General features: G+C 43.3%; 1 protein-coding gene across 6 annotated transcripts in view; it reads left to right on the top strand.

Moving 5' to 3' along the window:
- tmem131l (transmembrane 131 like) overlaps positions 1 to 15,446 on the top strand; it is a 90,411-nt gene that overhangs the window by 38,661 nt on the left and 36,304 nt on the right. For all 6 annotated transcript variants that reach the window (XM_046325280.1, XM_046325278.1, XM_046325277.1 and 3 more), the window contains exons 4-7: positions 9,686 to 9,757; positions 13,233 to 13,356; positions 13,845 to 13,961; positions 15,224 to 15,328. In XM_046325280.1, coding sequence (XP_046181236.1) covers positions 9,686 to 9,757; positions 13,233 to 13,356; positions 13,845 to 13,961; positions 15,224 to 15,328 — 418 coding nt within the window. The remainder of the gene's footprint in view (positions 1 to 9,685; positions 9,758 to 13,232; positions 13,357 to 13,844; positions 13,962 to 15,223; positions 15,329 to 15,446) is intronic.

The following is a 15,446-nucleotide window of genomic DNA, read 5'->3' as shown; positions in this document are numbered from 1 at the left end:
TGGGGTGCAAAGGAGCTAAATAAATAAATACCTAGTATGGGGATGAGGTAGGTAGATAGATGGGTTGTTTACAGATGGGCTATGTACAGGTGCAGTGATCTGTAAGCTGCTCTGACAGCTGGTGCTTAAAGCTAGTGAGGGAGTTTCCAGCTTCAGAGATTCTTTGCAATTCGTTCCAGTCATGGGCAGCAGAGAACTGGAAGGAAAGACGGCCAAACGAGGATTTGGCTTTGGGGGTGACCAGTGAGATATATCTGCTGGAGTGCGTGCTTCGAGTGGGTGCTGCTATGGTGACCAGTGAGCTGAGATAAGGCGGGGCTTTACCGAGCAGAGACTTGTAGATAATCTGTAGCCAATTGGGTTTGGCGACGAGTATGAAGCGAGGGCCAACCAACGAGCGCGTACAGGTCGCAATGATGGGTAGTGTATGGAGCTTTGGCGACATAATGGATGGCACTGTAATAGACTGCATCCAGTTTGTTGAGTAGAGTGTTGGAGGCTATTTTATAGATGACATCACCAAAGTCGAGGAGCTCGCTCTCTCTCTTTCCAAGCCCTTCATTGTACCCAATGCCCTGTGACCACAGCATGAACTTTCTCCCCTTCACCTCTCACTCCTCCCTTCCTATCCCGTTGTCTTTTTATATCTCCACACAGCACACCGCATTGCAGGCCAGCGATGCAGATCCCTAGGATGCTATAAGCAGCGAAGCTGCCAGTGGACAATGCCTCTCGACTCGTAACCACCCACAAAGTGTCTGTCTGAACTAAATTCAGAACCTCTGCAGGTGGATTACCGTGTTTCAGAGATTGGGGGGGAATTGTTGCGCGTGGGAGACCATTGAAGACATTTTTATTTATAATTTTACCCCCCTTTCTCCCCAATTTCGTGGTATCCAATTGTTAGGAACTACTATCTTGTCTCATTGCTACAACTCCCGTACGGGCTCGGGAGAGACCAGTCGAAAGCCATGCGTCCTCCGAAACACAACCCAACCAAGCCGCACTGCTTCTTTAACACAGCGCGCATCCAACCCGGAAGCCAGTCACACCAATGTGTCGGAGGAGACACTGTGCACCTGGCGACCTGGTTAGCGTGCACTGCGTCCGGCCCGCCACAGGAGTCGCTAGTGCGTGATGAGACAAGGATATCCCCACCGGCCAAACCCTCCCTAAACCGGACGACGCTAGGCCAATTGTCGCCCATTGGGTCTCCCGGTCGCGGCTGGCTGCGACAGAGCCTGGGCGCGAACCCAGAGGCTGGTGGCATAGCTAGCACTGCGATACACTGCGCCACCCGGGAGGCCGAATAAGACATTTTAACATACAAGTATTTTTAGAACCATGAGTCTGGAGTAGGACGAGGGTTTTATGGCAGAAGATGCATTTTATAATAATATAAACATATGAAGTGCGACAGATTGGATTCTATTGGACAAGTTTAGTTGATACAGCGTCCATTCAAATCCATTTTATCACATTAGAAGCCTATACTGTAGGCTTCCATCATTAGCAGGGTTGAGGTCAGTTCCATTTCAACTCCAGTCAATTCTGAAAGTAAACCAAATTCCTATTCCAAATGTTTCTCAGTGTATCACCCCACACGAGATATCGCCCAGCACTATGTAACGGATGTGAAACGGCTAGCTTAGTTAGCGGTGCGCGCTAAATAGCGTTTCAATCGGTGACGTCACTTGCTCTGAGACCTTGAAGTAGTAGTTCCCCTTGCCCTGCAAGGGCCGCGGCTTTTGTGGAGCGATGGGTAAAGATGCTTCGTGGGTGACTGTTGTTGATGTGTGCAGAGGGTCCCTGGTTCGCGCCCGGGTATGGGCTAGGGGACGGGCTAAAGTTATACTGTTACACCTACAGAACGTTGGGCCCAGTGTAGCCTGTTACTCAGTGAGGGACAGTGCAGGACAGCAGAACTGAAAAAGGACAGCAAGCAGTGCTTCTGGTCTGCTTTATGATGTGAGTCACCTCAACAGGCACCATCAAACAGGACATACAGTGCAACAATCTCTCTGCGGTCCAGAACATTCGCTACGTCTGTACACACTGTACAATCCAATAAGTCCCCAGTAGTAGCCATCCACTGTGCCTCTCTTTCAACTGTCTCTCCCGCCCCTCCCGGGGTATGTGAGTTGAGATCCCAACTGTTGAAAGCTTGGACAGGAAACTGACAATCTGGAACTGATGAAGTGAGGTTGTCCATTCCAAAGTGTGAAAACATGGCTTCAGTGTGTTGATTTGATTGTTATCAGGCAGGGAGGGGTGTGTGTGTGTGGGGGGGGGGGTCTTCTTTCAGCCCAAGTGTAGCGTTTGTGCTCCTTTAGGGAGGTTTCAAAGTGTTTCCCTGTGTGTTCTGGTGATGTTAGTGGGAGTTGCTGTATACTTGGGTCTGTTTTTATAGGCGATGATTGGAGTTTGTTGATGACATTCTTAAAACACAGATCTCCCTTTTCTGACTTCAGCATACTTGAGCATGCTAACTTCATGTATAATTCTGAACCCTGCAATCTACTACACCTACAGTGGCAAGAAAAGGTTTGTGAACCCTTTCTGCATAAATTGGTCATCAGATAAGATTTTATCTCATCTGTCACAACAATAGACACAGTGTGCTTAAATTAATAACAGATAAATAAAATCATTTTTCTTGAATACATCATTTAAAAATTCAGTGTAGATTGGAAAAAGTATGTGAACCTCTAGGCGAATGACTTCTCCAAAAGCTAATTGGAGTCAGGAGTCAGCTAACCTGGAGTCCAATCAATGAGATTAGATTGGAGATGTTGGTTAGAGCCGCCTTGCCCTACAAAAAAACACTCAGAAAATTAGTTTGCTAATTAACAAGAAGCATTGCCTGATGTGAACCGTGCCTTGAACAAAAGAGATCTCAGAATACCCAATATTAAGAATTGTTGACTTGAATAAAGCTGGAAAGGGTTACAAAAGTATATCTAAAAGCCTTGATGTTCATCAGTAAGACAAATTGTCTATAAATTGAGAAATTTCAGCACGGTTGCTACTCTCCCTAGGTGTGGGTGTCCTGCAAAGATGACTGCAAGAGCACAGAGCAGAATGCTCCCTGAGGTTAAGAAGAATCCTAGTGTCAGCTAAAGACTTACAGAAATCTGTAACATGCCAACATCTTTGTTGACAGGTCTACAAAACGTAAAACACTAAACAAGAATGGTGTTCATGGGAGGACACCACGGAAGAAGCCACCTGAAACCCCACCTCTTTAAGGAATACCTAGGATAGGTTAAGTAATCCCTCTCACCCCACCCCCCCTAAGTTTTAGATGCACTATTGTTAAGTGACTGTCCCACTGGATGTCATAAGGTGATTGCACCAATTTGTAAGTCGCTCTGGATAAGAGCGTCTGCTAAATGACTTAAATGTAAATGTAAATGTCCAGAAAAACCATTGCTGCACGTCTGACGTTTGCAAAACTACACATGAAGCTCAACTGAAGTTGGGTGATGCAACAGGACAACGACCCAAAACACAGAAGTAAATCAACAACAGAATGGCTTCAACAGAAGAAAATACACCTTCTGGAGTGGCCCAGTCAGAGTCCTGACCTCAATTCAATTGAGATGCTGTGGCATGACTTCAAGAGAACGGTTCACACCAGACATCCCAAGAATATTGCTGAAATTAATCAGTTTTGTAAAGAGGAATGGTCCAAAATTCCTCCTGACCGTTGTGCAGGTCTGATCCACAACTACAGAAAATGTTTGGTTGAGGTTATTGCTGCCAAAGGAGGGTCAACCAGTTAATAAATTCAAGGATTCACATACTTTCCCCCCCCCCTGCATTGTGAATGTTTACACATTGGGTTCAATAAAGACATGAAAACGTATAATTGTTTGTGTTATTAGTTTAACCTCTTACCTCCACCCGACACGCAGGCGTCCCATCTAGACATCTGGAAATGCAAATGCGCTACGCTAAATGCTAACAGCACTCGTTAAAACTCAAACGTTCATTAAAACACACATACAGGGTATTGAATTAAAGCTACAGTCGTTGTGAATCCAGCCGACAAGTCAGATTTTTTAAATGCTTTTCGGCGAAAGCATGAGAAGCTATTATCTGATAGCATGCAACACCCCTAAAGACCCTCAGGGGACGTAAACAAAATAATTAACATAGTCGGCGCTACACAAAATGCAGAAATAAAATATAAAACATTCATTACCTTTGACCATCTTCTTTGTTGGTACTCCTAGATGTCCCATAAACATCACTATTGGGTCTTTTTTTCCGATTAAATCGGTCCATATATAGCCTAGATATCGATCTATGAAGACTGTGTGATCAAGGAAAAAAACAGCGTTTTATAACGCAACTTCATTAAAAAAAAATTAAAGTCGACGATAAACTTTCACAAAACACTTCGAAATACTTTTGTAATGCAACTTTAGGTATTAGTAAACGTTAATAATTGATCAAATTGATCACGAGGCGATGTATATTCTATAGCTGTACGTCTTGAAATAATGTCTGGGTAAATCTCAACCAAAATATCCGGTCAGAGACCGGAAGAAATGGGCTGCCTCTTGTCCGTTTGACCAAGAAACAAATCCTAGGCAAATTACAAGACTGTTGACATCGTGTGGAAGCTGTAGGTATTGCAACCTCGGCTCCAGGTATTGTGGTTTCTATTCAACAATACATTCAAGTGGCGCATTGATATATTTTTCAGTGATCAGATTTTCTGCGCTTTTTGATGAAATGCACGTTCTGTTATAGTCACAGCTGTGATTTAACCAGTTTTAGAACCGTCCGAGTGTTTTCTATCCACACATACTAATCATATGTATATACTATATTCCTGGCATGAGTAGCAGGGCGCTGAAATGTTGCGCGATTTTTAACAGAATGTTCGAAAAAGTAGGGGGTAGGATCAACAGTTTAAGCAGATTGTTGTGACCTAGATGAAACATTTTGTGACCATTTTATGCAGAAATATATTGAGGTTTCACACATTTTTGTTCTTGCCACTTTATATTGTTAAAGCTAGTTAGGGTCTTCAGGAGCAGTGTTTCGTCTCAGCCGTCAACTCACTGAACAGCTGTGTCAGCCCTCTGTCAACAGGGCCAGATCAGGTTCTCCTCACACACTGCAGCTGCTGGCTCCCTGCAGTGCGGATCTCCGTCACAGTGCTCATTGGAATGGGACATCACACACACATATGGCCACCACAAACAACGCACTGGTCGCAGAAGGGTGGCAGAAATGACCTCGTACTTTCCGTCATATAGTGTGTCATTCAGATAGAAAGCACAAGTTGATTTTTGGTGAGAGAGTAAGGGATAGTGGGCGGGGTGCATGTGTACGAACTGAGTTCCCATTACAATATATTGTAGGCTGTGTCTGGGTTTCTTTTTTAAAATGCTATTTGTGTAACAGAGCCATTTTTAATGCGCAAACCTGACCGTCTTGTCGCAGGTGAATGTAACCCACTCGGTCTCAGGAAGATGGAGTAGGGGGAAGGTGCCCCTAAATGCTGATCTTGGGTCAGTTTAGCATTTTTCCCACTAATGGTTAAGGTTAGGCTTGGGGGATGGAAAGCTGATCCTTGATTTGTACCTTGGGTGGAAACTTCATCCTGGAGCCAAGTGGATTTTGCCATGGTCTCAAGACAGTCTAGCCTAGCTGATGTACATGGACTTGTCAATGTACCAGCCCGCTACTTATAGCCTAGGGCCTAGTGTTTCTCAATACTGGTCCTGGTGACCCAACGAGTGCACATTTTAGTTTTAGCCCTGGCAATAACACAGCCCACTCACCCACCTGATTCTACTTATCAACTCATCATCAAGACGTGACAAGTGGAAGCAGGTGTGTGCACCCATTTGGTTTCCCAGTAGGGCTGGGAATTGCCAGGGACCTGTGTTGCAATGCTGGTGTTTCTCATGATTCAATATGTATTGCAAGTTGATACTTTGATTTGATTGTGATTCGATGTTCCAAACTCTCTTGCTCACTGCTTCAGAGAGATGAGAGATCATAAGAAAATTGCTTTTGATCAGTCATGGAAATAAGTGCTGAAAACAAATTGGCTCCCTATTTAACCTTTTCACATGTACCAACAAACGGGTGTGATCATTCTACAGCGTATGCTCAAACCAGTGTGATTAGAACGTCCAGTTTCGATTGATGCAACAGTCAGCATTTGAGCTGGCCACACTTTTTCCCCACAAACACAGTCCATACAAAGTTATGTCCTGAATGTGAACAGTTTTTTTTATTTTTGGATGTCATGTTCAGACATTCACAGAAATAGTGACTGCATACACAATCATCTAAACTGGGAAATGTATGCTACATTAGTCCTAGCAATAACTAAGGGAAGATTTACCTATTTAGAGCACTTTCGGCTGACAGAAACCACAATATGAATTAGCTAATCGCAGTTACTATTTATAAATCGTCACATCACAGGTGAGCGCAGAGTTGATCGAAATAATTGAGTTAAACACTTTCTAGAAATCAAAAGTAATCCGACGATGGGTAGTTTGTGCAAGCTGCCATTTTAGTTATTATTTTTTTTGCGTCAACCAGAGATGAGTTTGGTCTGTTTGCAGTATGCATGCTCTACCATCATCCACTTTCCTTCATTCACTTCTGGATGTTTACTTGAAAGATATGTGAACCATTCCTTCACCTCATAACATCTTTGGTCTGACAGACGTTTACGTGACACCCAGAATGCATTGTATAATGTCAACAAACATGGCGCCACACATAGCTGGCAAATAGCTTAGCAGTAGCTCATTATAATCAGTACAACAAAATACCAAGAAAGTATTTTACACACATCCTAGGTGTCCATTACAATCTATGCAATAATCAGAATGCATTATTTGTCACCAGTACTTGAAAACGTTAATAAAACTGAATACATACATGCATACATGCATACATGCATACATGCATACATGCATACATACATACATACATACATACATACATACATACATACATACATACATACATACATACATACATACATACATACATACATACATACATACATACATACATACATACATACATACATACATACATACATACATACTGTATGCTACAGTAGAAACAACAAGATACACAGAGAATAAGGCAATTACTTTGATAGCAACTTACACATGTCCAAAGTTATTATTTGTAAGGAAAACAACAATGCAACAATGTGAGCCGCCAGTCAGAAAATGTACCAGTTTGTGCAAGACTGCAAATGTCTGCATACTTTGTGCAGAAGAAATGGGGAAGGGCTCTTCTCGAAGAGGGAAGCTTGTAGCTTGTCCAGCTAAATTAAGCCTCAAACAACACTGAAATGGGCTACTTCTATTTGAATTCATGAGGCGGTACACACTTCAATTCAAACTGTTAGAAAATAATTGGAAATTGACAAGTTGAAACACAGCCTATAGATAATTAGCAGGCAGCTCGTTTTAACAGTCCTGTTGCGTAACAATACGCCATATGGTAAATTTTATATCCCGATGTGTAGCTGTCGATTTATTTTATGCCCCCATCAATTTGGGTCCCCAGGACTAGGATTGGGAAACACTGAGCTAGTTGATGGGCATCCCCATCCATTCCAACAATCAACGTGTCAAATAAACATGTTTATCATCACTAGAACCCAGCCAGGGTATCCATTTGGGGGATTTTAATTTACCGAACATTTGAGAAATTATCGGACCCATATGCATTGGATGTGTAACCTGATTAGGTCGTCCACCCATGGTGCTCAGAATGACAGAAATCACATTTAAAATTATGGTCATTTATATTAACAGAACATGCAAGTCGAGGATGCAACTATGTGCGGTCCTTCTTACTGAATTCTGACGTGCACTTTGAAGATGTTAGAATAACTGTCCACATTTACATTTCCTCAGCAAAGACAAGTAACCAACAGCAGAATCACGAGCCTTTCAATCTACTATCCCCCACAGTAGAAAGGTTTACCTATTCTATTGGTCACCTTGCCTAGAAATTAATTCCAAACAGACTCTGGGACAGTTGTGAGATGATAGATCCCTAATTCATACATCCAGTAGGCTACATAACTGTGTGATGCAACAGATCACAAGGTTTAGCTTAAAATGTTGACCAACTATTATTTCTACACGTTATCAGCGCAGCAATGCACACAAGGCAGCAAGGAGGCTACTCGCGAATGTTCGTTCCATAATGCAATTAGCGGGATAACCCCGTTGTCAAATGGGCACCGCACATGCAAGTGGTTTTATGTGACCAAGATGAAAGTATCCTTTAGACATTTTAAGATCTAATATGCAACAACTGGCACGGGTTGCTAATATGACTAGGATTGTGGCTACTGGGTAGTGAAATAAAGTTTATATGAAATGATTGCTTCCACTGATATAGACTGACGAAAGGTAAGACATGCCTCCATAATATGTATTAATACGTTCAGTTTTCAAACAATTTAAGTATATGCATACTGCCTCCAGCTCATTGCAAAGTGGTGTGTGACAGTGATGAAGCCTGCCTTCTGTTGCCGATGTATGCGTTTGCTGTTTGAGATGCTGTAGCCGCTGCTCTCGCGCTGTCTGACCGATTTTTCCGCTCAAAGGCTTTGTATCTGTATGCTGTACATGTTTGATATATAAGATGCATAACGGAATATACTTGTACCTGCGGCAATTGTGCAACATTGAAGGCTCCTTGGCAACATTGGATTCACACCTCTGATAGTTTATAGAGTTTCTAATATGAAACTGAAGGGTGTGTGTGTGTGTGTGTGTGTGTGTGTGTGTGTGTGTGTGTGTGTGTGTGTGTGTGTGTGTGTGTGTGTGTGTGTGTGTGTGTGTGTGTGTGTGTGTGTGTGTGTGTGTGTGTGTGTGTGTGTGTGTGTGTGTGTGTGTGTCTGATAGCTATTCTTATTGAAGCTCAGAATTAGAAACCACCACCTTCTGTTGTAACTGTGTCACTGGCGATTGACTGTGTTGTTTTGCTGCGTGCCTCGACGCTCGCTTGCAGTGCAATACAGGGCTGCATGTTCATTACGGCAACGAAAAACTATCTAAAACATTTTGCAACGAAAAAAATAGGTAATTTCTCATTGGACAGTCCAGGCAGTCTCTCCCATTTTTCTTCTATTTGGTGTCTAAACAGACAGAAACCAGGCTATTATTTACCTTATTGAAATGAGTAGAATTCCAATTACAAATAGAAGGACCCACATTGGTGTTGATGAAAGCAGGTTTAAGTCCAACTCCCAACACATGCGGCTTGAGTTTTCCAAAGACACTGTAAAGCAGCTCTTATAATAAAGAACTCTCATTGTCTTTGTCGTGTTTCAACTCGAGCCCCCCCCCCCACACACACACACACACAATGGGGTGTGAAATGGATTTGGCAAGCGGGAGACTTCCATTTAAATCCCCCTAATTCATCTCTGACACCCCTCTCTGCCTTTTGTTATATTTATATATATGTATGTTTGTTTTCACGAGTAGGACGATCAAGTGTCTCAGAGGACTCAAGATTTGGCCACCACTAGATAGGAGAGTCAGCGTTTTGCCAAGTCGCCCGAGCGCTCACTTGTTTCATAGGATAAGGTCCCATTGGAACTCCACTGAGTTGATAGGTGTACGTGTACATAAATGTATTCTTCTCTTTGTCTTTCTTTCGCCAGCTCCTCGTTCTATGTGCCGGAGAATGGAAGGCCGCTGCGCTTCCAGCCACCATCGCTGGAGTTTGGGGCACAGTGAGTTTATTTCTCTCACTTCCTGGTTTCATAGAAAATGATTCATAAACATAAGCCAATGTCAAGACATTGATAAATCCCGTGTTTGGAGCTACTATAACCAACCACCTCATTTTAGACGTACACATGGGTGCAAAAGACACCGACTCCAAATCACAATCCGACAGTTATCAGAGTAATGTGGAAATAGCGTCGTATGCCAAAATCAACAAAATATCTGTAACCTTTACCTAACCATGTCTGGATTATGTCACCGGAAGCCCCAATGAAGAATCACATGCATAGAAAATGATGATAAAAAGCAGTATAAGTGGAGAAGCTCTCTGTATAAAGCAGAGGGGCCTTTTAAACGCAGAGGAAGCCAAAGGAACAGACAGATGACGACCAAATAAGGTCATGAGCAGCTCAGCTCTCTTCCCATAAGCGCGAGACTGAATAAGGGAGAGGGTCAGACCCAAGGGGAAACGTTTAGAACTCTGCTGTTTGCCTCCCTGCTCCCAAAACAATCACCAGAATAGCGAGACTCTTTGTTGTGCTTGGACGGCTGTCCCGTCCCCACTGCTACTATTTGCAGCTGAAAAAATGTATCCTCTGACATTCATTCTTTTGAGCCATATTTAAAAAAAATCCCTCCAAAGTCTGTTTATTTCCCATTTCATTTTGTTTATCTATTGATCCAAGATATGTATTTGTTAATTATTTCTGTTTCTAAATCTGAGAAATAGCCCATTCCTAACGTTTTAACAAACTAGTAAACACTAGGTCCGACCTAGGATGTATCCTCGTCCATACCTTATTGCTTTGGACAATGGTTGCTATATGACTGACGTGTTTAAACAATGCAATCCCATGCCCTTGTTTTACAGTGACATCAAGCAAAGCAGCCATAAGACAAGCACACCAGCACAAGGTGTTAAACTCAACCTCATCCTCGCCCACTAGCCTTGCTAGCCACTCGCTAACTAGGCTAACCCAACAGCCCAGTAATTTCAGCAATGGCAATATACCGTGTTTATATGCAACATTAGCACACCCTCCTTTTTCCGTTTGCCAGGCAGCACAGAGGGAACCAGGCATGCCCAAACAGACCTTTTATTGACCGAAGTTGTGTCCCAAATGTCACCCTCTTTCCTATATAGTGCACTACTTTTGACCAGAGCCCAGTGGCACCCTATATAATGCACTACTTTGACCAGAGCCATATGGGAACTCTATTCCCTATATGTAGTGCACTACTTTCGCAGTATTTACTCGTAGTTTAAACATACAACAAACCCCCCTGTCCCCACTACAATGCAGGTCCCCAGTTATGTGATACGAGTGGCTAAGACAGGCAGTAGCTTCGCATAAAGAGGATGGAATTTCTGCTGTCTTTTAACATCAGCGTTGAATTGAGGAAACATCTAGATTATAAAATAGGCAAGGTTAAAACTCCTATCTGTTACTTAATCACGTTAGGAAATGGAGTTTGACCTATCCAATGACTTTACATTGTACAGTAGCTCTAAAAGTTACTATCAGGTGTCTTTATATATTCCTGGCTTATGGTTATGATGACGCTAGCATGAGGAAAGTTTGCACCTGCAGCTATTAAGTTTATCTGCAAACCTCTCCTTTAAGAGGGACACAGGTGACTCCTGCCTTTGTTGCTTTGCCCCCTTTTTTATTACAAACGCATCAAAATATTGAAAGGCTAAATGGAGAGCCCTAAGCATAGCTCCAAAGGTCACCATAGACCTTTTAATCGCAGGCTGCGCTCGCTTCGTTTTTGTGGTTGATCTGAACTATGTCACGTTTTATCCTTTGATGTCAGCCCCGGAGAAGTGTCAGAGGAGCAAAAGTGACTTCCTCGTTTCTAGGAAGAGCTAACTTGTAGTCAATAAAATGGTGTAGGGTGAAGTTGCCCCTAGATACTGATCTTGAGTCAGATTTGCGTTTCCGCCCGCTAATGGTTAAGGTTAGGATTGGGGGGGGGGGAGTGGAAGCGGGACAGATCAAAGATCTGTCCCTAGAGGAAACGTCACTCTTAAAGGGACATGTCCAGTTCATGGTCAAGTGTTGGTGCTATGTCAGTGTTGACACAATTGGAAAAACTTTGCATTGAGTCGTACTCTTATGCCCTGATGTTATTCTATAACTACAGTGCTAACTAGAATGTAATCATGGTAAAACTGCAAATGAGGTAACAATGTCTAAATTGTACTTAAACAAAAGTTAGTTTCATAGTAGTTTAGAAATATTACTTTGTCGATGTCCAATTGCGATAAAGTATTTTACACTGATTAAACAGCATGATCATTACACTGGTACACCTTGTGCTGGCCACTCTAAAATGTGCAGCATGGTCACACAATGCGACAGATGTCTCAAGTTTTGAGGGAGCTTCCAATGACATGCTGACTGCAGGAATGTCCGCTTGAGCTGTTGCCAGATAATTGAATCTTAATTTCTCTACCAACGTCGTTTTAGAGAATTTGGCGGTACGTCCGATTGTCATCCCCTAGACAACATGTATGGCGTTGTGTGGGCGAGCAGTTTGCTGATGTCAACGTTGGTGGTGGTGAGGTTATGGTATGGGCAGGCATAAGCTACAGACAACGAACACAATTGCATTTTATCGATAGCAATTTGAATGCACAGAGATGCCATGACGAGGTCCATTGTCGTGCCATTCATCCCCCGCCATCCCCTCATGTTTCAGCATGATAATGCACGGCCGCATGTCGCAAGAATGGATGCTGGATGCTACAAATGTCCCAGTTCTTCCATGTTCTGCATACTCACCAGACATGTCAAGCGTTGAGCATGTTTGGGATGCTCTGGATCAACGTGTACGACGTGTTTTCAGTTCCCGCCAATATCCAGCAACTTCTCACAAGGCCACAATCAACAGCCTGATCAACTCTATGTGAAGGAGATGCGTCACGCTGCATGAGGCAAATGGTGGTTACACCAGATATTGACTAGTTTTCTAATCCATGCCCCCCCCCCATTATATAAATATATATATATATATATATATTTTTTTTTTACCTTTATTTTACTAGGCAAGTCAGTTAAGGACAAATTCTTATTTTCAATGACTGCCTAGGAACATTGGGTTAACTGCCTGTTCAGGGGCAGAACGACAGATTTTGTACCTTGTCAGCTCGGGGATTTGAACTTGCAACTTTTCGGTTACTAGTCCAATGCTCTTACCACTAGGCTTACCCTGCCGCCCCATATATATATATATAAGGTATCTGTGACCAACAGATGTCTGTATTCCCAGTAATGTGAAATCCATAGATTAGGGCCTAATGAATTCATTTCAATTGACTTATTTCGTTATAGGAACTGTAATACAGCAAATTTTTTGAGTGTTGCATGTTGCATGTATATTTTTGTTCAGTATAGCTTGATGTTTACTATGCCTGGATAGAACAATGAGAGGTGCTTGTTGTGTCCATCTCTCTCCATCTCTATCTCTCTGTAGGCCACTGGGGCTGCCAAGAGCTGAAACCATATACATACACAACCCCAGCCAGGAACTTCCAGTGACACTGCTGTCAATGTTTACATCCAGCAGACATTTCCACATGCCTTCGTTCCACAGAAGGGTGAGTGTGTGTGTGTGTGTGTGTGTGTGCCCTCCCCCGGACACTCCCTCCCTCTCTCACCCAACCACACCTCTCTGCATCCAATTTCTCTCCTGTTTCTCTCGCTCTCTCACTCACGCTGTTTTTCCTCTCCGTCTACCTCTCACCTCACACACTCACTCACTCACGCTGTTTTTTTCCTCTCTTTGTCTACCTCTCCACTCCCCCCTCTTTCTCATGTCAGTCCCTTGGGCCACCAGTACAGCTATTTAAACTCTCAAACTGCCATTGAAACCCACAGCATTTCCCTGCTCTGCTTAGAAAATTTCTCCTACCGATTCCATGCTGAAATTAACCCACAAATCATTCTCAGCATGATTCTCATAGAAGTGGTGGAAGTTGTGTGCCTCACCAGCATACTACAGAGTATGAAGCCATGCTAGTATGGACATTGTAACGTAGTCATTGCCTTTCAGTGAACCCTGACCCCGTGTCCTCTCTGCTTTCAGGTAATCCCACCCAGAGGGAAGGCCTCATTTAAACTGGTCTTCCTCCCGACGGAGGAGGGCAACGTAGAAAACTCATTATTTATAAACACATCGGCCCACGGGGTTCTCTCTTACCAGGTCAGTAGTGATATGAGCATATGATACTAATGCTCTCCGGTCTACGTCGCAGAAGTCTCCTTATTTACGGCACTACTTTTCACCAGTGCCTGTATGACTGTGGTCAAAAGTAGTGCGCTATGCCTCGCAGTGCTAGCTGTGCCGCTAGAGATCCTGGTTCAAGTCCAGGCTCAGTCGCAGCCGGCCACGACTGGGATACCCATGGGGCGGTGCACAAACGGCCCAGCGTCGTCCGGGTTCGGGGAGGGTTTGGCCGCAGGGATGTTCTTGTCCCATCGCGCTCTAGCGACTTCTGTGGTGGGCTGGGCGCAGTGCACGCTGACACGGTCACCAGGTGTACAGTGTTTCCTCCGACACATTGGTGCGGCTGGCTATCGGGTTACGCGGGCATTGTGTGACGAAGCAGTGCAGCTTGGCTGGGTTGTGTTTCGGGGGACTCACGGCTCTCGTCCTTCGCATCTCTCGAGTCCGTACAGGAGTTGCAGCAATGAGACAAGACTGTAACTACCACTTTGGATACCATGAAATTGGGGAGAAAATGGGGTAAAAGTACAAAATAAAAAAATTAAATTAAAAAAATTAAAAATAAAAAGTATTCCTACACTATAGACTAGGGTTCTATTTGGGACTTATGCTCTGACCCACAGCCAGGGATCTGTTTTTAATATGGACTCAAAAAGAACATTGTGTGCTTGGTGGAAGGCATGTTGAAGTTAGTTTTGCAATCGTTTTGAAACACAGGAAGTAATGGCTGTGATGTGATATTTGGCACCTTTGACCCCTGACCTTTTAAAGACACATCAAAGCAGATGGGTGTTAATAACAGAGTGACATAAATGCCCAAAGCCCTATTAATAGTTAAATCAGCATTCATTCTTGGCAGGGAGGGAAGGAAGGGTGCCTAGGCCTAAATATATTCTGTTAATCAGTGAAAAGGCACAATTTAATACACCCAATCATTAAACAACTTAAGTTTCCATTAAATATGGGGATTGTGTTTATTACGATGATTCATTCTCCAGTGTTGTATACATCATGGCCACTATTAGCATAAGCTACATTAGCACGCGACCTTGGATTCATTCACTCCCTTTGATTTAATATTCTGTGGTCTTATCAGTCCCTTTACAATGGCCAAGTAAACAAAACTCTGCTTTTGGATTGCACACTCTTCTGACACATTAGACATCTCTCGAGGTAAAAGTAAGTCATTTCTGTCATTATATGAACTGTCCCTTTAACAGTGATGTCCTTTCACCCAGGTTTTTGGTTTGGGCGTCCACCGGGGCTCTTTAAATGGGGTCAATAGGAAGGACAGTGTCCTCATATTCCCCCACATCCAGAGCATCAAGCTAAGCCAAACTCAGGTACGTCCATTCCATTCAACTCAATACACTTGATTTATTGCCCAACAGGCAATTGTTCCTGGACAAGGAAGTCAGCAGACATGTGGCAACAGGATACATATGTTTACCACAGTACTAT

This window comes from Oncorhynchus gorbuscha, linkage group LG24 (assembly GCF_021184085.1).
Source record: "Oncorhynchus gorbuscha isolate QuinsamMale2020 ecotype Even-year linkage group LG24, OgorEven_v1.0, whole genome shotgun sequence".
In the NCBI taxonomy this organism is placed as follows: Eukaryota; Metazoa; Chordata; class Actinopteri; order Salmoniformes; family Salmonidae; genus Oncorhynchus; species Oncorhynchus gorbuscha.
Note: the sequence above shows the minus strand (reverse complement) of the source record. Positions and strands in the feature narration are given on the sequence as shown.